This window comes from Apis cerana, linkage group LG9 (genome assembly GCF_029169275.1).
Source record: "Apis cerana isolate GH-2021 linkage group LG9, AcerK_1.0, whole genome shotgun sequence".
In the NCBI taxonomy this organism is placed as follows: Eukaryota; Metazoa; Arthropoda; class Insecta; order Hymenoptera; family Apidae; genus Apis; species Apis cerana.
Window position 1 is genome coordinate 1,284,886 of NC_083860.1, and position 25,306 is coordinate 1,310,191.

A 25,306-nucleotide genomic window follows, 5' to 3' on the forward strand; every position below is an offset into this window, starting at 1 on the left:
ATTTGAATTTTGAAAGGAATTTCATTTTTTCTTCCATTTATAATAAATTAAATTATAAAATATTTGATTTAATTAATTTTATTATGTTAATATTAACAAAATTCAAAATATAAATTTAACAATTTTATCTTTTAAATAGAATTTTTTTTTATTTTGAAAAAGTTCATTAATGAAACATATTTTGTATTATTTTTGTATCGTATTTTAATTTTGAAAATAAAATTTCTTTTATATGAATAAATCCTTTCAAAATTCAATTTTTTACCTTTTCTGTGATTTTTAAATAAGGAGATAAATTTTGTATTCTTATTCTTTATTATTTTCTATTATATTAATATTTTGTTTTTTGATATTATTTTTCTTTTATTATATGATAGAAAATAGATGTTTGTTATTTCATATATTGTATATGATATATATATATATACACACACACACACACATATATATCTATTAAAATAGTATATATTCTATAAAATTTAGATTATTTTTTGTTATTATTTTCTGTTTTTTTAATTATCTTACTAAAAAAAGCGTAAATCGATATAAAAGAAATTATATTCAATAATAAAATAAAACAATTTTTTTTTATTTATTAATATATATTTTATTAATTATTTATGTATAATCTATCAAATAACGATATTTAGCATTGTTTATGGCAATTGATATATATATCTAAAAGTGAATATATATTTGTATATCACTTATTTACGTTATTGAAGAATAATTATTTAATTTACATTATTGAAGAATAATTGAAAAAAAAGATTTTTTATATTTTTTAAAAAAACCATATGAGAATAATATGCTATTCCCTATATCATTAAAAGTTCAATTTTCTTGCGGCAAATTTCTATAGGAGAAGAATTTATAACATTATTTTTATTATTATTATTAAATTAAACAAGGTATATACGTAACAATGCAATTCAACGGAAATTTAATCATGTAATATATTTTTGTTTAATGTAATATAATAATATAATAATAAAAATATAATAAGATAATGTGATGTCCATATTACGTATTCTTGTACATATTTTGCAGAAATTCGCCGTATAAGAATTGAGTCATTTTTAATGATAGAAGACTTAACATATCGCATTTATTCGACAATTCTATCAGATATTGAGGTATATTTAGTAATAATGAAAATAATGTAAAGTCTGCGCCCGGCAACTGTTTTATTCCTAATTAATTTTTTTTGTTTCTATTATTTTTAAAAATCAGAGTGTGATATCAGACTTTGAAAATCTAAAGTCTCATTTGATAACCATTTCTCTTTTTTTCATTGTCTACTTATACAATATATACTAATATAAATTTAAAATACTAATAATTCGTTAATTAAAGCCCTATTGGATATACATATGAACTTTTTTCATCATTTAAAATCTTTTCTTTTTCCTTTACATTTTTTATTTCATTTGATTGTATATAATCCTTTACAATTTTTTTGTTTTTTGTTGCTAATTTAGCAATACATATATCTTTATAATGATATATATTTTTTCTTTTATAATTGAAAATCTTATACTGATGAATTTTTTGATTTAATATTTATTTTATTAATATATATTTTTATTAATATATTTTATTAATTTTCTTATTTCTTCTTTTGTTTTTTGTCAATTCTCAGAAATTCAATTATTATTTTCTTGTGTTTTCAATAACTATGGAGCTAAGAAAAAATAAGAAAATAATGCAAATACACAGTATAATATTAAATTAAAAAATGTCAAAATATATATATAAATAAGATATGATAATAATGAAAGAAGAAATAAAAAAAGATATAAGAATAAATGTAAATTATTCTACAAAATAATAGAAATTAACATGATTTTGAATTATGTGAAAGTATTTAAAGAAATAATAAAAAAAAAAGAAGAACTAATAAAAAAAAAAATAAAAATTAGAAAAGCAGAAATGAGAGGAAATAGTAAATAAAGAGATCTACTAAAAGGTAAGATCAGATTATAATTATAAAATCACTCAAGAGAATTTTAAAAAAATATTAAAAAAATTGAGAAATTAATGGATGAAAAATATAGAAATAACAAGAAAGAAAACTGAATAAACAAGATCTGAAATACAAGAGATTTTATTATTATATATTTATTATCATCATAATAAAGTTATTTGATTATATATATCTATTATAAATATATTCTAATATGAGAGAAAAAATTTATATTTTTAAATTGCAATAAGAATTGGAAATATAAATAAAAATTTTTATTATTTAAAATCTTATTTGTAAATTATCTTTTACAATGTAAAATAATTGCCAAATATTATAAACTTAATGCTACAAAATATATATATATATATATATATATATATATATATATATATATATATATATATATATATGTTAATTGATTTAGAATATTAAATATTAGAATTATAAAATTTTATTAAAAAATAAAATTTTAGATTAATATAAATCACAATATTTCAAGAAGATTAACTTTATCCTTGTATACAATATGTTTATATATATATATATATATATATATATATATATATATATATATACACATATATATATATATATATATATATATATATATATATATATATATATATATATATACACATATATATATAACAATATGTATATATTCTATTTTAAATAAATTTTAAATTTTGAATAAAACAATTTATATTTACTATTATTTATTATTAATTTATATTACTGTTATATATGCATATAATGTATATAAATAATATTAATATTTATTTTTCTATAATTCTTCTAAAATATGTACATATAAAATATATAAAATATTGTTTATATTTAGAATTATTATCATATAATTAATCTTCTAAAATTAAAAGTATATTTCAAATAATATTTGCTTCATATGTGGGTGTACATTTAATAATTCTATCAAAACTAAGATTTGATAAATCAATTGTTGTGTATTCACCATCAATAATTAATTCTGAAACTGCTCTACCTACAGCAGGTGCTTGTTGAATTCCATGTCCACTAAATCCAGTTGCAAAAAGTAAATTTTGATAAAATGGATGTTTTCCAATTATTCCATTTTGATCAAATGTATTGTATTCATAGTATCCTGCCCAAGAAGATTTTAACTGCAACAGTAAATACCAATATATTTTCTTATATCTTATAATATAAAATTAATAATTCTAAATATAACAGATTCATATGTTATTTCTATATAATAAAAATTTTATTAATAATAATTATATAAAAATATCAATAATTTTAATTCTTTACGCTCCAACGGTGACTCTCGATCACCACTTGGATTGATGCGGTAACAGCGACAAAATTTATTTATATTTGATTTTTTTAGAATATCGCTTCATAAATAAGTTTCTAAGCTCTTTACGTATAATTTTACGAGAATAATATATTGTAGAATAATATATTGTTAAATGGCTAAATTTTTATCTCAAATTAAACTGTGATAGCAAGTTAGATATCTTCGGCGTTAGTCTGAGTTTGAGTTGTGGCAATAGAAATATTATTTTCAAAGTTTTTGAATTTTATAAACATGAAATGAGTTAATGAAATTAGTTCAAGTGAAAATGAGTTTGATTTTTCGTTATTGAATGACGAAATTACTTTTATTCATAAAGAAATTAAGAGAAAACAATGATGAAGATGAAGATGAAGTAAGAGATATAAGACGACGAAAAATAAGAATAATGATAGTGAGTGTAAAAGCAATAGTTGAAGTGAAAATATTACAGAAAATATAGAAAATTCCAAATGGATAATCAGAAAATATACCGCGAAGAATAAAGAATTTATAGTCAGCGAAAAATCTGCAAGATCGCAAGTATCTTCGAATAACGAAATGAATTATTAGATTTCTTTTAAATTCTTATTAATGAACTTATTAATGAAATAATGCGCAAAACAAATAATTATGCAATAAAAAAGTTAGAAGGAAAATTATTATTACTCTACTTGCCCTAACAAACCGAGAATGTATCTTAGTAATTGCTTCATAAAATATTACACAAAATAATAATATAGATTTTAATATTCAATAATTTTTTTTTCTTTACATAAAAAAAAAATATATATTTTTATATAGAATATTAAAATATAAAAATTTAATGCGTTAATTTGTGTGTGAAATCATAAATTAGCTGTAAAAAATTTCATCGAACATACCGAACCGGGTCTAGAATTGTTAGTTCGACCGAGCGAAATAAGTCTGGATGCAAATATACATATAATAATATATTCATATATAATATAAAAAAATATATTAATATAAATATAAAATTTTTATAAAATAATATAAAAATATTATATATTTTCTTTGATATAATATATAAAATTTACAAATTATTAAATTATTGTTGAGAATTTTGATAATATTAATGAATCCTAATAAAATATCATGCATATACTTATTTCATTAAATTGTATATAAACAAATTTAATTTTATATTAAGAATATAATAAGGATTTAAAAAAATTCTTGATATTAATTTCTAATTAAATTTTCAAATTTTTTTTTAGAATAGAAATGAAAATTAAATTACAAGCATTTAATTCATTATTTTCTAATATATTTTGACTATTATTTCCATAAAAAATACAATTTTTCTATATTATTTTATATTTTTAAAATTTATAATTTAAATAAAAAAATACCTTTAATTTTTCAAAAACTGGAACTCTTTGTGCAAGTATAGGCCAGACTTTTTCGTCAAAATAATCATAGTCAACACTTAAATCTTCAATAGTAGGTTCTTCAGATTCCTCTGGAGATCTTCCACAAATAAAAGTACCTGCTAGACCTTCTCTTCTAGAATAAATATTAATACTTAATTAATAATAATAATAAAATATATTTGATTCTAAAATATATTTTAATTAATTATAATTAAAATAATAACATTTATAAATTTCTAATTTGTAAGAATAACTTTCTATTTTATAAATTTTATAAATATTTACCTGAAATATGTTCCAGAATAATCAATTGTTAATGGTGTATTTAAACCTGGCCCATCAGGACAATGAAAACAATAAACATATCTTTTCCTATGACAATAATTTTTATGTTAAGATTATATTAATAAGTAATAATATTAATATAAATTTAAATTTTATATTTATTTAAGATATTTAATAACGATAACCTTGGTTCAACAGGTAAACTTATTTGTAGTAATCCATTTCCTGTACCAAGTTTAGCCATTTCTGCAACTTTTCCACTAAAGGCACCAGCAGCCACAATAGCAATTGAAAATCTTATATTATGTATTTCACCTTCTTTAGTTTTTATCTAAAATATGTAATAATAATAATAATGATAATAATATATGTAAATTACTAAAATTTATATTGTTTAAAGAAAATAATGAGATATTTAAAATAGATATTTATTTAAATAATAACTTGTTAATTTTAGCAATAGCAAAAAATATATCAAATTTTGTTTATTTTCAAGACAATAATTTGATAATTAATACTTTTTTTATAAATAAAAATGTAAAAAAGATATATAAATCAATTTTATTTTTTTTTTAAATAGATTTATATTATGTAAATATAAAAAAAGTGAAGAAAAATAATTACAAATTACTGAACAGTGATATTTATATAAAAAGAACAGTTATTTATATAAAATAATAAATTTTTTTATATTATTAAAGTGTTCAAAATGTTTACTCTAAAATATTCTGTTTTTTGTAAGTTTTGAATGATCTCTATATGTATGATGTTAATATATATATATTTTAAAAGATGCTATTAATTTGCCATTAAACAAATTATGATAAGGACTATATAATTGCAGGTAAAAAAGAATTCTTGATGAATAATCACATTAAAACTTTAAAATTATCAATTATAATATTCTAGAAAATAAGTAAATCACAATTGAGAATAACAAATAGATCGACATCACATTGTCAATATTATGATTACATTATGATAATTATGATAATTATAATGATTTAGAAGATTTGGCCACAAAGTGAAGAAGATAAATATGCCTTCTGATAAAAAGGCTATGATTAATCACTTAATATTTACTCCAGAGCGAATATTTAACAATTTCAAAAAAAAATATGAATTCTAACATACATATATACATATTCTAACATACATATTATTTGTTATTTTCTAACATTGTTATTTTCTAACAATATATAAGCATTTTTAAGATTTCTTTCATATATTACAGCTATTCTTTAGCTAAGTAATGATAATTTGCTTCAAAAAGATCTCTATACATTTTTATACATTCTTGTTCCACAAATATATAAAACAATATTAATTCTGCCATAAACTAAATTATTAAATAAAAAATTTTATATTATTTTTCTTTACTTTATATTGATTTTTTATCATCCTCAATATTAGGATTATCATAAAATTTGAAATTTTTATAAACTTTTCTTATTACTTAATATAATAAGTTAATTTTTTTTACATTACATTTTTTTTAATACAATACAAATCTATTATTTTTATAAATAAATCTTGAAAAAATTCTCTTTTATTTTTTTTCTCTATTTCTTTCTTTTTTCTTCCTCTAATTTTTTTCATTAAGAAAAATTTATATTTAGTTTGGATTGTTCAGCTTGATAATTTCTAAACTTTTATTTATCAAATGTATCAACTTCTATATTCTATTTAAAATGAAAATTGAATAAATTTTAAATTAATTTTAAATTGAATATTTTTTTGTACGAGTATAAATTGTTAATTAATATATTAAAATGTTTTTAATTTTATCCTATTAAGCATTTCTCAATGCATATATATATTTTCAAAAAAATTAATAACATCTATTTCTTTAACATTGTTCAATTTTTGTTTCATATATTTTTCCATATATAAATTATCTTAAAATTATCAAATTAAGTAAAAAATCTAATTAAACTATTGAAGTTATTGAAAGTATTAATATATTTGTAGCAGAACATTTTTAGAAGATCTATTCTAGAAATTAAAACAAATATAAAAATTGATATATAAAAATATTGATTGGAAGATTATTTATTAAGTTTTAAACAATTTAAATTCGCATTGGATAAATAGACGAGATGACAACACAAAATAACTGTATAATAAAGACTTTCACTCTTTTTCTGTCTTACTTCATTTAACTCAAATTTCAATTTTAATCAAAATTTTTATATATAACTTTATAAATTTATATTTTGTCTTTAGAATCGATTCTCTAAATATTCTACAGATATATTGATAACCTGAATATAATATAAATAAAAAAATGTATTAATATAATAAATTTAATATGTAAAAGTAATATTATTAATATAATATTCTAAGAAAATTAAATTTGAATCTTACAATTAATTTATCTAATCTTTCTTCATTTTTGTCATCTTTATAGGTAAACCCTTGTGCTTCTCCACAAATATAATTTGCTCCCAATAATAATGCTTTTTTTTTAAAAGCAGAAAGAAGAGCCCATGGATCAAACCATCCTTCTTTTTCTAATCCTAAACAACCTAATTCAACATCTTCTATATTTAACCAAGGAAATATATCTTTTAATTTGGCAGATGATAATAAGATATTTTTTGCTCCAAGAAAATTTTGTAATTTAGAATTTTTTATCAATGTTTGAGCCCCTTTTTCAGATGCTAATATTAAATATCCATGTGGATGAAAATATGTATTAATTTTAGGTTCTCCATCAATGCCTAAGTACTCATTAACATTACGTATAAATTCTGCACCAAAAAGAGACATTTCAATATTTTCTTTCAAAGAAAATTGTTGACGTAAACCTCCAGCAGAAAGAACTGTTGATGCTGTAGTATACTAAAAATAAATTTATTTATATTTATATTTATATAATTTTATATCATTTATATTTATTTTATTAAATAAGTTATATTATTTAAATTTTATTGATATTCTTTAAAGAAACAATTAATATTTGTTCATTATATTTATTCAGATTATATTATAATAATAAAAAATTATAATAATAATAACATTTCTAAAAAAACTTACCATAGGATCTTTTTCTACGACTATAACTTTAAAATCACTTGTATAAACTCGTTGTTTCAACCAATAAGCTATAGAACTGCCTATTACTCCACCTCCAATTATTACAACATCACAATTTTCTGGAAGTATTGGTGGTCGATCCATCCATTCTATTAATATATCATCAACATCTCTTACAACAAGAGAATCTTTTATCAATGTTAAATTACTTTTTATTTTTTTTATTATTGTAGTATTAGAATCTTTTCCTTTTTGTGTACTTACAGAAGATGTATCCTGAAAAATTATATAAAAATTAATATAAATTTTAATTTTATTTTAATTTTAATATAAATAATAATATAATTTATATATTTTGAAAAAATTATAAATATTATATATAGTTATAAAGTAATATAAAATATTATATTATTTTATTGAATTAAAAGCACTTTTTTAATAAAACATTTTATATGTTTAATTTCTTTATTTGAGATACAAAAAATTTATAATATAAAACTTATAATATAATAGATAAACTTATAATTTTATAATATATTTTAATATAATATAAAATTTTATATAATATATAATATACTTTTATTATAACTATATTGAATTTTTATATAAATATATATAAAATTAATTTAAATAAATAAAATTATTTTAAGAAACGATTAAAATTATAAATAATTTTTTTAATAAAAATATATATATATATATTCATAGGATATTTTTATAAGATCAATTCTAGAAACCAAAACAAACATAAAAATTGATACATAAAATTGTTAGTTAAGATTTATTTAAATTATAAACAATTGAAGTTTGCAAAAAATGAGACAAAATAAAAATAGAATGAAACAGTTTTATAGCTATTACATCTTGTTTTTATCAACTTTTTTTATGTGTTTTTTGTTTATATTCTAGAATCAAAATTTTATAAATATATCATTGTAATATCATATCATATAATATCATTGTATATATCACAATTTGTATTATGTAATATATCACAATATTGTTTCAATTTTAAATTTATAAATTTTAAAACTTTTTTTTTAATAATATTGATTAATCATTTCATATTATGATAATATTCTAATACATATATAAGTAGAAATATATAAAAAATGTATATCAAAAAAAAAATTCATCAATATATCTATTATATTTATACATTATATGTAATTTCTGATTTTTTTATTAAAATTAATTATTATAAATTTTTTATATTTTCATTAATTATATATAGATGGTTACAAATATATCCAATCCTTGAATTTTATCGATAAATATACATGATAATATATGTATCAATATGAAATTACGATTTATTAATTATATATCATTTGTATATTAGCAAAATTTTACTGACTTTAAATTTTTATTCAAACTTTTAGAAAAAAATAACAACTTAAATCGTCTATTTGATTCTTTTATTCGATTCTATTCAAATCGATAACTAAAATAGTTATAATCTTCTCTTTTTAAAAAAAAAAATCATTAAAATGATTTATTTCAATAACAAATATAACAAATATAATTAATAAAATAATAAAATAAAAAAAAAATTATAACATTTATTTAAACATTATAATATTTGTTTAATTAAAATAGAACTACATAATATATAAAACACACAATATATAATATATAATACAATATATCATACAATATAAATATACAATATATTACATAATATATAAAACAATAAAAATTATATTGAAAATTGTTAGAAGATATAATTTTTTTATTTTCTTTTTCTAATATGTATACTTTATATTTAATATGATTAATATTTTTATATATAATGTTCAGTGTTAGCCTGAGTTTGACAAATATTATTTTCAAAATTATCGTGGCAAATATTATTTTCAAAATTTTTGAAAATAAGTTTTTGTAAATAAGTTTTTTATAAGTATGAAATTTGATAATGAAATTAGTTTAAGTAAAGATGAGTTTGATTTTTCGTTATGTTGAATGACGAAATTATTTCTATTCATAAAGAAATTAAGAGAAAACAATGATGAACATGAAAATGAAATAAAAGATATAAGAAGAATAATAATAAGAATAAGAAGAAGAATAATAATATAATAAGAATAATAAAAGAAAAATAAGAATAATAGATAATGAATGTGAAAGCAATAATTCAAGTGAAGAAGATATCGTAGAAGATACAGGAAATCTCAAATGGATAAGATGCACAGAATCGGAAAATATATCGCGAAGAATACAATTTGTACGCGGCGAAAAATCTGCAAGACCGCAAGTATCTTCGAATAACGAAATGAACCATTAGATTTCTTTTAAATTTTTACTAATTTTTACTAAAAACTTATTAATGAAATAATGCGCAAAACAAATAATTATGCAATAAAAAAAGTTAGAAGGAAAATTATTATTACTCTACTTGTCCTAACAAACCAAGAATGTATCTTAGTAATTGCTAAAATATCGCACAAAATAATAATATAGATTTTAATATTCAATAATTTTTTTTTTTATATAAAGATAGAATATTAAAATATAAAAATTTAATGCGTTAATTTGTGTGTGAAATCATAAATTAGCTATAAAAAATTTCATCGAACGCACCGAACATACCGAATGTGCGGATTCGAATCGTTTGAAGTTCGATCAAACAAAACAGATCCGAAGTGCAAAGAGTTAAATATTCAAATTTTAAGTAATACATTCTTTCACAATATATTTTTTGTCGTTATTCAATGTTTTGTTCTATATTTTATATTCTATTTTGAAGGCATTGCAACTGTTATTGATATATTTGAAATAGCAATTATAATATAATAATAATAATATATATAATATATATAATAATAATACATTATTATTATTATTTTTTTTTTTTCTTAATTTAGCATCAGCAAATTTTTTTGATTTCAATTCAAACTTTAATAAAATAATAAATAATGAAACTATAATAAAATAATAAGATAATTCAAGCAAAAAGATTTTTTAATTATATGTCCGAAATAATCATTGTATTAAATTCTTTAAAAATTAATTTAAAAGAAAAATAATTTTCAATGTTATTTTAATATATATTATTGCTTTTTATTTTTAATAATCTTATTATTTGCAATCTTATTATTTTTTATACAAAAGTATAGTAACTTTCTTCGATAAATAAGATTTTTTATTTTTGTTTATTTAAATTGAATATTTTGATTAATATATTGTAGTTAAATGGTAGATGTTGAGACATTGAATAACACAAGGTAATGTTGCAAAGATACCGTTTTTAAAAGAAGAATTTGAAAAATTCTTGGAATATATTTATTGGAAACACTTCGACATGACTAGAATGTAAACATGATCTTGGAATTTGAAACGACATTTTTCTACAATGCCAATCTCGACAATTATCCTTCTTGAAAAGAATTATTATATATTATTACACTCGCGGATTAGTTTCTTGGCAACAGCAGATTCTATAAGTGATGTAGCCCTTCAATTTAATTGTAGGAATTTTAGATGTGAAGATATCGCAATTAGGAGACTAGTTTATAGTACTATTGATACCATTACTGAAGATCCACGATCTCGCGAGATGAACATAGAATTTTAAAAGATACGAGCATTTTGAAAAAATTTGAACATCAGAACTATGAATTGAATATTAAAACTTTTAAAATCAGAATTTGTTAAATTTCTATCTTAGAATCTTCTGAACTCTTAAACTTTATCTCGAACGAACAGAACTTTAGAAACTTTGAATTTTATTTATTCCATTTTTCTGGATTGAAGTCATTTGATGTATCATATTACATGATTACACTTATGATGTATCATATTACATGATTAAACTTATTTAGATGTCGACAATATATAAGAGAAAAAAATATCTATAATTCTATTTAAAAAAATGTTAAATCTTGATCTTGAAAATGCCGAGAAAAATAATATTATGATGTTCATTTTTCAAAATCATTCTAATTCTGATATATCCATGTTTCATATCTTTAAATCTAACAAAAATATTCAGGTGTTGTACTTCTCGTGACTCACTCTGAAGATATGTCATTTATTTATATATCTTAAAATATTTTTAAAATCATTGCTATTCTATATTATATAATAATAATAATAATAATAATGATGATGATGATGATGACGACGACAACAACGACGATGATGACGATAATGATAATAATAATAATAATAATGATAATAATGATAATATATAAATAAAAAATATTTATTTAGATATTTGATTGAAAATAAAATAATAATAATTTGTTAATAGACATTACATATTTTTATTACATATTCATAAAAAATGTTTTATTTTTATTTATAAAAAAAATAACAACAATGGAAAATTGTCACAGTTAAGAAAGATATTATTTGCATATTTAAGAAAGATATCTTTGACTTCATAAAATCACAATAATCAATTATTTTATGAAAAAATATTTTATTGAAAAAATAATAATAATAATAATCATAATCATTAAGTAATCATTACAGAAAATAATCTTATAATCTATAATCATTACTCAGTAATCTACAATTACATATAAAATTAAAAGAAAAGAGATAGAAGAAGGAGAAAGAAATAAACAGAAAATCGAATGCAAAAAAGTAAGATAATTAAAGTAATTTTAATTCAAAACTCACCGAAAAATCAGGAAAATAGCTTCATACAATGACGAGATTTTGAGAATAATGTTACTCAAAATATTTTGTACATTTTATATTTTTGTTCAACAACTAAATTTAAGTATTAATATCCATTGATGAAAGAAATTTTTCTTTTATATAACATTCTCGTCTTATTTTCAGTTTCTGTCGAAATATATATATATTAAAGTAATAAATGTAACAAAAGCATATATTATTAAATATTAAATAAAATATTTAAAAAAAAAATAATATTAAAAGCAAATTGTATTTGCATATTAAATAAGCAATTTATTTTAAATTTCAAAATTCTATAAATAATAAATATCATCTATTTTTCAAAAAATATATACATTCTTATTACAAATAAATTATGATTCAATCATAATTATCTTATGATTAATAATTATTAAATTTATCATTATTTTTTATTACAATTATGATTACTTCTTTTAATTATTAATTAATTATTGTTGATAATTTAATAATTTTTTTGTTGCAAAGAAATAATATTGTTGAATAATGAACACCATAATAAGAATATCGAATCTTTCTGATAACTACAATATGATGATATATCATAGCTAAATTGTTATATTAAGAAAAGATCATATTTTCGGAATTATTAATAAAACAGGGAAACTTGTCAAATCAATTCTAAGATTTCAAACAAAGAAAATTAGGCCGGTAGAACTTTTCATCTGGTAAAATATACATTATAAATAAATCAATTTAAAAAATGCAATAAGTGATTGACCCAAGTTGCTAAAATATATTATTTAAAAAACTTATAAAACTAATGTATTTAATAACGAATATGACAAATCTATTTCTGCATACAAATAAAGAATAATTTTAAAAATTGAAATAAGTACGAAAGTTGAAAAAAATAATGCAAAATCAATGCAAAAATAAAAAAATTTTTTTATTTTTTTATTGAAATGATTGAATTATGATTATTTTTAACAAATGATTAAAACTTATATTATAACATAAATGTATTTTTCTTCATATGTCTCAAATAAAAAAGTATTAATGAATGTATAAAAAACATATGAAAAATTTATTTTTTTTAAATATTCTTAATTTTCTGATAATTTACGATAATTTAAAAATGAATTTAGATCATATAATAATTTAGGAAATCAACTGACTTTCACATGTTTTTCACATGTAAATTTATAAAAATATGTTCAATTATTATATTCCTCTTAAAATGATTTTGAACTTTTATCTAAAATTTTTCATTAATTTTTCATTAAAATCATTATTTATAGAGCAATAAAAGTAGTTCTAATTATGCATCTATGTTTCTCTATAATTTAAATACCTATTTGAGGCAGCAAACAAATATTCACTTATAAGAAAATATTGATGATTTTGAAAACTCTAGAAAAAAAATGATTTTTCAAAAAAAGATAACTTTTTTTATAATAATAAACTAGTTTTTTAATATTATATAAAATATTTTTAATATTATTACAAATGTAAGAAATATTAAAATAAGTTTATTAAAATAAACTATCTTATGGTTTAATAACAATATTTGTGATAAAACTATTGATAATCTTCAATTACATAAAATTATTTAATATGAAATATAAGAAATAATGTGAAAATTAATAATAATAATGATGATGATGATGATGATGATGACGATGATAATGATGATAGTAATGATAATAATGATGATGATAATGATAGTAATGATAACAACAACAACAACAACAACAACAACAATAATAATATTATATAATAATATTATTATATAATAATTATATTATTATATTATTATTATTATTATTATTATTATTATTATTTAATAATAATATTGTTAATACATTGTTAATAATATTAATATTACAAAACTAAAAATTTTTCATATTTTTTAACAGTATTTAAATATAATATTTAGAAAATTAATTTTAATTAGTAATATTATATTTTGTTTTGTTTTTAATAGTATTTATCAAAAAATAAAAAACAATTATCTAGTAAAATATAGCAAATAATAATAATAGAGTCCACCTACAAATTTCTACCTTACTATTTTAATGAATTTAAAATATATTATTAAAAACATTATTTTAATTATTTTAAAAAAAATTATTTTTTTTTAGACATATTTATAACTAGCAGTTAATTAGAAATTAATATGATTATAACGAGTGAATTTGTTGAAAATCTATTTCCATATAGATTTGAACGAAATGTTTTTTAATTTTTATTTGTATTTTGCTTCCATATAACTATATAATTTATATAATTGGTTATGTCAATTAAATACATTTTTTATATAAAAAATGTTATTTTATATTTATAAAAAAATTGAAACTTTTTTTTTAATTAGAAATATATATATATAATATAAAACACAAACACAAATACATATATATACATACATATATATATGTAAAACTAACAATCAATTTAATTTTCGAGATATTTATAAAAAAATATTATTACCAGTATATAGAATTTGACCTATGTATATGATAAATGTATATGACAAAATATGTGTCAGCATGCGATTATCACTTATTATTTATATAACCTCTGGCAGAAAATAAAATTAATAGATTCTTACATATTTCAATACTTGTTTTTATATCAATAAATTTCGATGAAATTTTCAGCATGAATTTAATTAAACTTTAATTAATCAACATTAATTAACATAAATCTTTATTATTTTTTTCATGATTTCAGTCAATTGAATTTTTTTTTTAAAAATTCTTTTACTCATTATCTAGCAAACTAATTTTTTTAATTTTTTAAGAAAAATAGTTTAAATCAATTTTAAAATAATTATTTTAAAAAATGATCAAAAACTTTTTGCCAGAAATTGTATAAATATATTATGATTGGTATCTAAAATGTATAATAGTTGACCTAATATCATCACATTTTTATATCATATATTTTTACAATTTATTTATAGAAAAGTTAGATTAGCGAAATGCGAAACTTTTAAGTATTCGAAATTATGATTGAGAGGTAAAATTGCAGAAAAATTATCTCTTTTCGATTTCGATGTTATGATATGTTACATTTTATATTAAATATAAAATTAATATTATTAAATACTATCATAACTTCATTCTAAATTCAGTTACTCAAAAGTTATTTTATATTTTATTTTTGCATTATGCAAGCTCTTTATGGATAGATATTAAAGTAATTTTTACGGAAAATTTGGTATGACTTTGTATTGAGGTATTTCGAATCTAATACATTCAAACAATTTTTTAATAGATTCATCCATTATATATATGCTATTAACAAAAGATACGTTGCATCTTTTATCATGGATATATACATATATAAGCTACTGTAATAGTTATGTAGTAGTAATTTGTTGAATTTGCAAATATAATATAAATAATAATAATAATAATAATAATAATAAATAAAAAATTAAGATCTATTATATACATTATACACAAAAAAAAATTATTCAAAATATTAATTTTTATAATATGTTTAAAAATCATCAATTTTTTACAATTTTACAATTTTTGTTATCTTTTATTTTTTTATTTTCAATAAAATAATTAGTAAAATTAATTACTTATCTTTTCATTTCATATTTTTTTACGATTCTTTACGATTATGTCAATTTAATATTCAAAATAAAAAAGTAGCGAAGAATAAATTAAGTTAAAAATAAGGAATAAATAAAAATTAAAATTTTTTTATAATATATATATATATATATATATATATATATATATATATATATATCACAGAAAAGAGAGAAAGAAAGAGAGAAAAATAGAAAGAGAGAAAAACTTAATCACTTTATGATTGATATTGTTGTATTGTTGTAATTATAATTCCAATTGTCTAAATGCTTCATATTTCATGGATATAAATGAGTTTTTTATGAATAATTTAAAAGTAAAAATAACATAAATTGGTACATATAAAAGAAAAAATTATTCAAAATTATACAATTTAAATTCATTCAGATTCATAAGCAGGAAACAAAATCACAGATTCATTTGCAAAATTGATTATTATTTAGAATTATAAATAATTATTAAAATTAACCTTATTAATAAAAAAACAAATATTGATAAAAAACTACAAATAAGCTTTAAATTATTAAAAAGAATAAAGATAATATTTGCATAAAAATTTAGTGAAATCAATTTTTTGATAAATAAAATATATTGAACTTTCATATATATCAATCAATTTTAATTTATTTATTACATAATAATAAAATTTTATTATCTTTTATTATTTATATATAATAAATACATAAATATTTCTAAATATAGATTTTAATATGATTTTCATTTACTATAATACTTACACTTTATAAAAAAGATTAGTTACATATATATACGATTTGAATTTATAATTATAAATGTATTTCAGAAAATATAAATGAATGAATAAGACTTGTATATTTGTAAAATATAGATATATCTTAAATAAAATCTCTTATTTGTCAAAGATATCAATTTGAATGAATATCTTAAATGAATTTGATAATAAAATTAATTCTTTTTTTTAATTTCAAGCTTTTTAATTATATTTTATTGTTTTAAAATTATTTTTATTCTATTGTTAATAAATCCTTAATAAAAAATTTTCATTATCTACTTCTTTAAAAAATAAATCTATAAATAGAGAATAAGAAAATAATATAATATGGTTATTTATCAAACAAGCTATAAAAACAATTTATAAAAAATCAAATAATTCTTATAATAGTAACTAGATATATCAAATTTATATTAATTTTTTGGAATAGAAACAATCTACATTAAAATTATATTTATTGTTATTGATTAAAAAATAATTAATAATTTTTGAGACAAATATAAAAATATATGTAGATAAATTCTCTATTTTATATATATATGTATATGTGTGTATATATATATATAATAAATTATATTAAAAATAAAAATATATATATATATAAAATATAATACATATAATACATATATAAATATAATATAATATATATACATAATAATATAATATATATAATACATATAATATATATAAAAAAATATCATTTGATATTAAAAAAAATTAAAAATATCTTTTAATAAATTATAAATAATAAAATAAATATTATTTCTTATTTTATTATTATTGTAATAAAAATATTAATATTCTTGTAAAAATAATAAATTTTAAATTTTATTAAATAGAATCTTACGATATAAAAATAAATTAATTAATACTTCAATTAATACTTAAATTATTCATATATTTTAAGATGAACAAATTAAAAATAGTAATATAAATAATAAATAAAAGTAAATAAACATAATATAATATATAGATTAATAAAAGAAAGAAAAAATAAATTGAACAAAGTAAATAAATGACTTAAACAATTATTTATCAATATTAGATCTTAACCTCAATATTAATTTTTTTGTGATTACCTTATTAATCAAATTTCTTCTTGATTGAAAAAATACACATTTTTGTAGAAAATTATAATCTTTTTTTAAAAGAAAGCGCAACATTTTTATAATTATTCAAACTCCGCACATATTGAATTGAAATTAAAATTTTCTGATGTTCGTTAAATAATTATATAATGTCATAACATCATATAAAATTTTGCAGAAATAATAATGTTATGATAAACATATAAAAATTTGATAACTTTTTCTGAAATATTGTGATTGTATGAAAAAGATTAGATTAACATTAAATGTTTTTGTTTTTAAAACAGTTTTAAAATAATATCTTCCTTATTGAAACTCATTTTATCATATATATATATACATGCACATCAATTATTATTATTAAATATAATTTGATTTAATATTTAAAGTATTATACATTATAACTGCATATTTTATTAAAATATAATTTTAATTATAAAATATAATATAAATATAAATTATGAATATAAATTATAAAATATAAATTATAAATTTAATGCAGTGTAAATATGCTGATAAAGTAATAGAATAATAAATTACGATAAATAACAAAATTATTTATAAAATAATTATGTAATACATAAATTTTTAAACTAGAAAATAAAATTATTTTTTTATATTAATATTTTTTTAAACGATATGATATATAATTAATAAGATTCAAGTATTTCTTGAATATATATATCATATTATAATAATTGAGAAAATTTTTTAAGCCTATGGAAATAAACTTATGATTATAAAACAAAAAAATTATTAATAAAATAATTTAAAAATTATGCCTCATAATAACTTAAAAATTCTATATAATTTATTATATTCATAATTCTTATATAAAAAATTAATGATTATATATACAAATTATATAAACAATTTTATCAGCATGTTTCAGAACATTTTTAATGAATCATATTAAATCATTGCAAATTTTGATTCATTTGTTATTGATTAAAGATTTTATATACATATGACTAGATTAGAACAGAAGATTAGAATAGTTCTTTATTTTTCGTAAATTTTTTAAATTTCATTAGTTTTATACTTTAAAGAAATTATTTAAAATAATAGTTCCCTTTCCTTAACACAAATTTGTCCTGACAAATGTTTTTATATTTGAGATATTGTATTTCTGATATATTATTATCATTATTATAATCATTTATATTTTGTATAATTTATATATTATGTAGATAAATTCTCTATATATTATATAGATAATTTATTATCAAAAAATGTAAAAATTTTTTAAAAAATCACTTATCTTTGTCTTTTTATAATATATTACTCATAATGATAAAATAAATATTGATTGTATATATAACATAATCATAAAAATAAAATAATTATAATATGAAAAAAATATTATAACTTTTTAAATATATTTTTTAAAGTTGGATAAAATAATAATGGATAACAAATAAAGATCTATTCTTTTTTCTTTTTATTGTATATAAACAAACTACAACAATAATAATAATCTTGATATACATATTGCAATTTCAAAAATGAAATTTTTAATACAATAGCAATATTTATTGAAATATAGAATTATTTATAATTATTTATAAATTATTTATAAAGGAATTTATAAAGGAATTTTTAAAAAATTTAAAAATTATTATTTTATTATAATAGTGGATATATATTTAAAATCTTTATTTTAAAATTTATATTAATTTTAAATACTAATTACCAAAATGAACCAAAAATATATATTTTAATAAATTATTATATAATTTATGATATAATATTTTAATATATATTTTATTATATATAATATAATAAATGAAAAAATATGATTTTTTAATATTTAATATGATTCATCAAAATAATGATGATAAAATTTATTTCTCTTTTAAAATATTTGAAATATTTATATATACTTATAATAAATATCCATTTGAGAATATAATCATGAATTGTTCTTGACAATTAAATTTATTAATATGTATAATATGCTAGTAGAATTAAAAATTTAATAATAAAATAATTTGAAACTTACAAATAGATATGTTTTATGTAAATTTACATATATTGCTGTTTTTGATTTAATTCAAATAAATAATTTTAGATATATATTAAATTATTATATTATTATATATATTATAATTTTTCACACAAATAATACAGAAATATAATATAATATAAGAAATATACAGAAATATACAGAAATAATACAGAAATATAATATATATAATAAACACAAATAATTGTAATTAAATATATATAAAAAATTTTTCAAAAAGTTAATATATATCTATATTAAATTAAAAGTATTTTCTATAAATTGATTATATTATTGGTCATATTATTTTTCAAAAACAAAAAATTATAGATTGATGAATAAATAACATGAATTGAAAATAACTTATAAGTTTTTATAACAATCATAAAAATATTACCATAATTTTTAATGTAACATAATTAGTTTTTTAATTATTTGAATATACTATATTAAATTATTCTAATAACAATTTAAAGATTTCATTTAAATTATAATTGAATTAATAATAAATATATTTGTTTTTGATGATTTATTAAAATATTTTTATTAAGAAAAATAAATTGATTGGGTATAAATAAATATTTTAAAACAACAATAATTATATTAAAATAACTATATTTATATAACAACAGCTTAAAATATAACGATATTATTTATATACATTCTTTTTTCAGTTTATTATAAAAAGATGAAACACAACATTAAATAGAAAAATCATTTTTATTTGAACTATTTCTTTAGCTTAATATTTTTCACTTTTTATAGTAGTTTTTTATAATAAGATAAACGAATTTTATATTACAATAAATCACAATAATTCTTTCATCAGGTAGAAATCATTGTCATAAAAAATTAACCTTTGTTATTTTGTCCATCAATCATATTACATGGAATGAGAACTAATTTAGGAATCATTCCAGGTGGAGCTATAAATTGTTGAGTACTCTGAGGTGTATTACGTCCAGAATACCTTAATTCTGCTTCTGTTACAATTTTACAAATATTCATTTTAATATCTGCTTGAGCTTTTGGAGGGAGTCGTTTAACAGTTTGTGCCATACTATCAAAAAAAAGTTCTATACTACTTTTTCCTTCAGGAGCTAAATAAACTTGATCATAATTGTTCTGTGTATCCTATAATGTATTTATGAAATTAAACAAAATAAGGAGTAACTTTAATTAAAAACAATGGTTTTGTAATTACATCTTACTTCTATTTTAGAAGAATTTTTTGTAGAATTATTTGCAGTTGGTGCAGTAACAAAAATTGATGTATCAACTGTCTTATTTTTAAAAGGTGAAGTTTTTAAAATACTGTAAGTTGCAGGCACATCCAGTGATTCGATTTTCATTTTCTTTGGTCTTATTTTTCTATATTTTGATTGAATTTGTTGAGCGTATGAATCAATATCATGTTGCATTGTATTTTCTACTTCCACATTTTTTACTGCATTATTGCTATGATCATTTAATTCTATAGAATCACGATCTAAAATTGGATCTGCAGTTGTTTCTTCTAGAACCTCCAAATATTCACTATAATCTTCATCATTTCGATCTTCTAATTGTTCTAAAAGACCTTCAGAGCTTATACCACCTGCATTTATATCCTGAATGTAATCTTCAGTTAATTCTATACTTTGAGGTTGATAATCTGATTCATACCTATGTGAATATTTATATTAATGAGTTAAATTAAGTCAAATTACAATATAATATTAATAATTAATATATTAAACATTATATAAACATTATATATTATTTTAACAAAATTATTATTATTAAATATTAGGTTAATAAAATATTACATAATTTTCTTACGGAAACTTCAGAAAACTAAGATGATCTTCAAAAATCCATTTTTTCCTACGAACTCCTTTTTCTGTTTTGTTTTTATATTTAAGTATACGACAGTAAGTATCTCTTAAATTTTTCCATCTTAATCTCACCCATGTAGCTGAAAATATCATATTAATTATATTTATATATTATTTTTTAATATTAAATTTTTAAATTTATATACTATTGTAATAAATTTAAAACTTAAAATCTATGTGATATAAAATCAAAACATCTTAATTGTAAAAAATATAAAAAAATATTTTAAATTTATAATATAATAATATATATTTCCTTATAGATTTTAAAATAAATCTCATAAAGATAAAACAATATTTTTGCATAATAAATAATTATAATTTTCTTTTAATAATTAATAAATAAATATTATTAATTATTATTATATAAATCTTTTTTCTTAATAGTAAATAATTTTATATATAATATCTATATATAATATTTATATATAAATAATCATATATAATTTTATATTTATGTTTTTATAAAGAAATATTTAAATTTCATTATATTATTTCAATTTTTATGACATTTACAAAATAAAATTACATAAAAATATTTTTATTGAAATAAATTTGAAAATAATATATAAAAATTAAATTAAACATTTTAGTGATAAAACGATAGCATACAATAACATTAAAAATATCCGAAAAAGGTCAAAGAAGAAAACGAATTCGTACGATCAAGACCAAGTTCATCCGAAATCCTTTTCCAAACCTTCTGTCGAAATTCTTGAAGCTTAATAGAAGAACCTTTTACTTCAGCACTATATAAAACTGGATGTTGTTTTATCGCTTCAATAATCTTCAATGAAATTTTATGCGAATCAGGCGGCATCGTCGGCACCATTTCGTCCGTTGAAAATCGTTCGAAGAAATAAATTATTGTCGTCAATATTGAAAACTCGATCCTATGTTTTTAATTTGATAACTAAATAAAATCTTTATATTATTCAAAAATTTAATATTTGTGATATAAATGTTAAAAATTTAATTATAGAATTAAATTAATGGTTTCATTTATTCTTACTTTTAATTTTATTCATGAATTAAGTAAATAAATAGAAAAATAAAGAGATAAATAATTTGTATTTTAGTATTATAATTAAATTTTTAATAAAATTGAAACAATCTATTTATTTGAGAATAAAATTAAAGTTTGGGTTTTTGGTTAATTTAAATTTTAAAGATTTTTACTATAAATATTGTTGTTTGAAATGAATAACAAAATTTAAATTCATTGCACAATGATGTAATTAAAAGTTTCCTCAATTGTTGAGAATACTAAAGTTTGTGTCGCGTTCTAAAAATCGGTCGTTAAGTATGCTGAAAAATAAAGAATGCGTAAATAAAATGACAATCGCCATTCTTTATGGTTAACTAGACTTCCGTCATACTACTTAACCGGAAGCTTTCTGATATTTTTCTATTTTAAATTATATATTATTTCAATTTTATAATTATTTTAAATTATTTTTTTGCCTTTTGTTTTAATATATAATTTTATTTCAAATATATATTTTTTATTACATAAAATAATGTACAATTAATATTATTTAATATTTAACAAATTTAAAAAAAACCATATATCATATTATTACATAAATTTAAAATAAATTATATCAAAAAAATAATTATATTAAAAAAAAGAAATAAAAGAGAATTTGTACATAACGCATATTTTTATTATAATTTAAAAAGTTTTATACATATAATTATTTCATAAGAATTGTTATAATATTATAATATTGTAATATAATAATAAATTATATAAAAATTAATTCATTAATTCAGAATAATTTTTAAATTTCATAATTTTTATGATATTACATTCCTATCTATTTTAATTTCTTATAGTTTATGACTATAATACTGTTTATTCCAATACTGGTTAAGTAATCTTAAAACTCAAATAATATATAAAAATAAATTTTGACTTTTAAGGAGAAAATGGCTGAATTACCATCAGGATTAATAAGTCATACTAGAAAAGTTTGTAGTCTTTACAAACGTGCTTTACGTACATTAGAAAGTTTTAATTACAAAAGACATGAATATAGGTAAAAATTTTTAAGTTAAATATAATAATAAAAAAAATTATTATTTTTTGTACTTAATTAATCTTTATAATACTATAATCACATATTATTAAATATGTTTTTCTTGTAAGCATATTGTTACACGTAAGTTTTGATTATTTGTTTTAAATAATTTTTATAAATGTTTTATCATTATTAAATTTTTATTTATATAAAATTTATATTGACATATAAAAGATAATTAATAAATTATTATTATTATTACTTTAACTTTTAAATGCTATTATGAATGAAATTTTACTTCAAAAACTGTTTTCATAAAATTTTTTTCAAAAATAGCTTTCAAAAATTAATAAAAAACAATATGGATTGATAAATTTACATTTTAACTTCTTCAAATATTTAATTATTATTATATAATTCTAATTATTTAAGATTTAATTATATATATAATTATCAAATATATAGAAAATCTTAAAATGTATTATAATTAGAAATTATTATATATATAATATGGATTATTTTAATTTAGATATGAAGCAATTTTATTAAGACAACGTTTTGAAAAAAATCGACATATACCAGATGCTCGTATTGCAAAAAAATTACTATTGGAAGGCGAAGAAGAATTATTTAAAAAATCTCATTGGGAACCATTTAAGTTTCCTGATAGTCCAGGCGGAATAGCTCATGGGCGTTTTGTTGAACCACCTGATGCTGTGCTTGATTTTTGGGATCCAATTGAAAAAGCTCAATATCCAAAATATTTTGGTCAAAGAGAAAAACTTAAACTAGAATATGAAAAATTATATAAAAAATTATATTTAGATAATAAAGAAACTTCTAAATCTAATAAATAAATAAATGATTCAAATTATATCTATAATGACATAATGTAGTTAAATTAAAGTACATTGGTATTTAAATATAATGTATATATAATAAATAACATACATGTAATATATATATAATAAAAATCTAGTTATTTTTATATTGCTCTTATTATTTTATTTTTTTATATTTATTATAAAATAATAGTAACTAATGAAAAGTTGATAAATACAATGCTTACATATTTATTTATTATTTATTTAATTTATACTTTTAATCTGTTATATAAATTTATGCAATTAAATTTATATATTATAAATTTTTTTATTAAATAATATGTATTGATACATATGCATATATATATACATTTTTATATTTTATATTTAATAAATATTATATTTATATAAGTTGTAATATGTATTAATATTTATATTTATAACATTATAAAGTTATTATTATATATTTAATATTATTGTATTATTATAATATATAAAATGTTTATTTAAAAATTTTACATGCAA

General features: G+C 17.1%; 3 protein-coding genes across 7 annotated transcripts; 1 reads left to right on the plus strand and 2 right to left on the minus strand.

The window, feature by feature from the left end:
• Nucleotides 1-2,668: 2,668 nt before the first annotated feature.
• LOC107994290 (FAD-dependent oxidoreductase domain-containing protein 1) lies at nt 2,669-18,410 on the minus strand. 3 transcript variants are annotated; one of them, XM_062079808.1, is made up of 7 exons: nt 18,043-18,410; nt 8,000-8,275; nt 7,328-7,804; nt 5,146-5,291; nt 4,961-5,047; nt 4,655-4,808; nt 2,669-3,108 (listed from the first exon to the last, which is right to left on the minus strand). In XM_062079808.1, the coding sequence occupies exons 1-7, from the start codon at nt 18,124-18,126 to the stop codon at nt 2,854-2,856; spliced, it is 1,479 nt and encodes a 492-aa protein (XP_061935792.1). In that variant the 5' UTR covers nt 18,127-18,410; the 3' UTR covers nt 2,669-2,853. The 3 variants fall into 3 exon arrangements, with proteins under 3 accessions (XP_061935792.1, XP_061935794.1, XP_061935793.1); XM_062079810.1 differs by lacking the exon at nt 18,043-18,410 and adding an exon at nt 12,626-12,772; XM_062079809.1 differs by lacking the exon at nt 4,961-5,047.
• A 2,244-nt stretch (nt 18,411-20,654) lies between these two features.
• Nucleotides 20,655-23,252, minus strand: LOC107994174 (uncharacterized). 3 transcript variants are annotated; one of them, XM_017050969.3, is made up of 5 exons: nt 23,113-23,252; nt 22,597-22,826; nt 21,878-22,013; nt 21,268-21,721; nt 20,655-21,190 (listed from the first exon to the last, which is right to left on the minus strand). In XM_017050969.3, exons 2-5 carry the CDS (start codon nt 22,763-22,765, stop codon nt 20,909-20,911), a joined length of 1,041 nt encoding a protein of 346 aa, XP_016906458.1. In that variant the 5' UTR covers nt 22,766-22,826; nt 23,113-23,252; the 3' UTR covers nt 20,655-20,908. The 3 variants fall into 3 exon arrangements, with proteins under 3 accessions (XP_016906458.1, XP_016906453.1, XP_061935795.1); XM_017050964.3 differs by having other exon boundaries at nt 22,597-22,846; XM_062079811.1 differs by lacking the exon at nt 23,113-23,252 and adding an exon at nt 22,946-23,085 and having other exon boundaries at nt 22,597-22,846.
• Nucleotides 23,253-23,314: 62 nt separating this feature from the next.
• On the plus strand, nt 23,315-24,945 carry LOC107994348 (NADH dehydrogenase [ubiquinone] 1 beta subcomplex subunit 9). Its single transcript, XM_017051212.3, has 2 exons — nt 23,315-23,975; nt 24,487-24,945. Exons 1-2 carry the CDS (start codon nt 23,866-23,868, stop codon nt 24,812-24,814), a joined length of 438 nt encoding a protein of 145 aa, XP_016906701.1. The 5' UTR covers nt 23,315-23,865; the 3' UTR covers nt 24,815-24,945.
• Nucleotides 24,946-25,306: the final 361 nt, after the last annotated feature.

Excerpts from the sequence above, each read along its gene's own strand:
- LOC107994290 (XM_062079808.1), bottom strand. The coding sequence starts at position 18,126 with ATGTTGCGCTTTCTTTTAAAAAAAGATTATAATTTTCTACAAAAATGT. Across the intron at positions 8,276-18,042 it reads GAAGAAATTTGATTAATAAG|GATACATCTTCTGTAAGTAC; the intron begins GTAATCACAAAA and ends ATAATTTTTCAG. Across the intron at positions 3,109-4,654 it reads CAGTTTTTGAAAAATTAAAG|TTAAAATCTTCTTGGGCAGG; the intron begins GTATTTTTTTAT and ends TTACTGTTGCAG.
- LOC107994348 (XM_017051212.3), top strand. The coding sequence starts at position 23,866 with ATGGCTGAATTACCATCAGGATTAATAAGTCATACTAGAAAAGTTTGT. Across the intron at positions 23,976-24,486 it reads TACAAAAGACATGAATATAG|ATATGAAGCAATTTTATTAA; the intron begins GTAAAAATTTTT and ends ATTTTAATTTAG.
- LOC107994174 (XM_017050969.3), bottom strand. The coding sequence starts at position 22,765 with ATGGTGCCGACGATGCCGCCTGATTCGCATAAAATTTCATTGAAGATT. Across the intron at positions 22,014-22,596 it reads GGATGAACTTGGTCTTGATC|CTACATGGGTGAGATTAAGA; the intron begins GTACGAATTCGT and ends TGATATTTTCAG. Across the intron at positions 21,191-21,267 it reads AAAATTCTTCTAAAATAGAA|GATACACAGAACAATTATGA; the intron begins GTAAGATGTAAT and ends AATACATTATAG.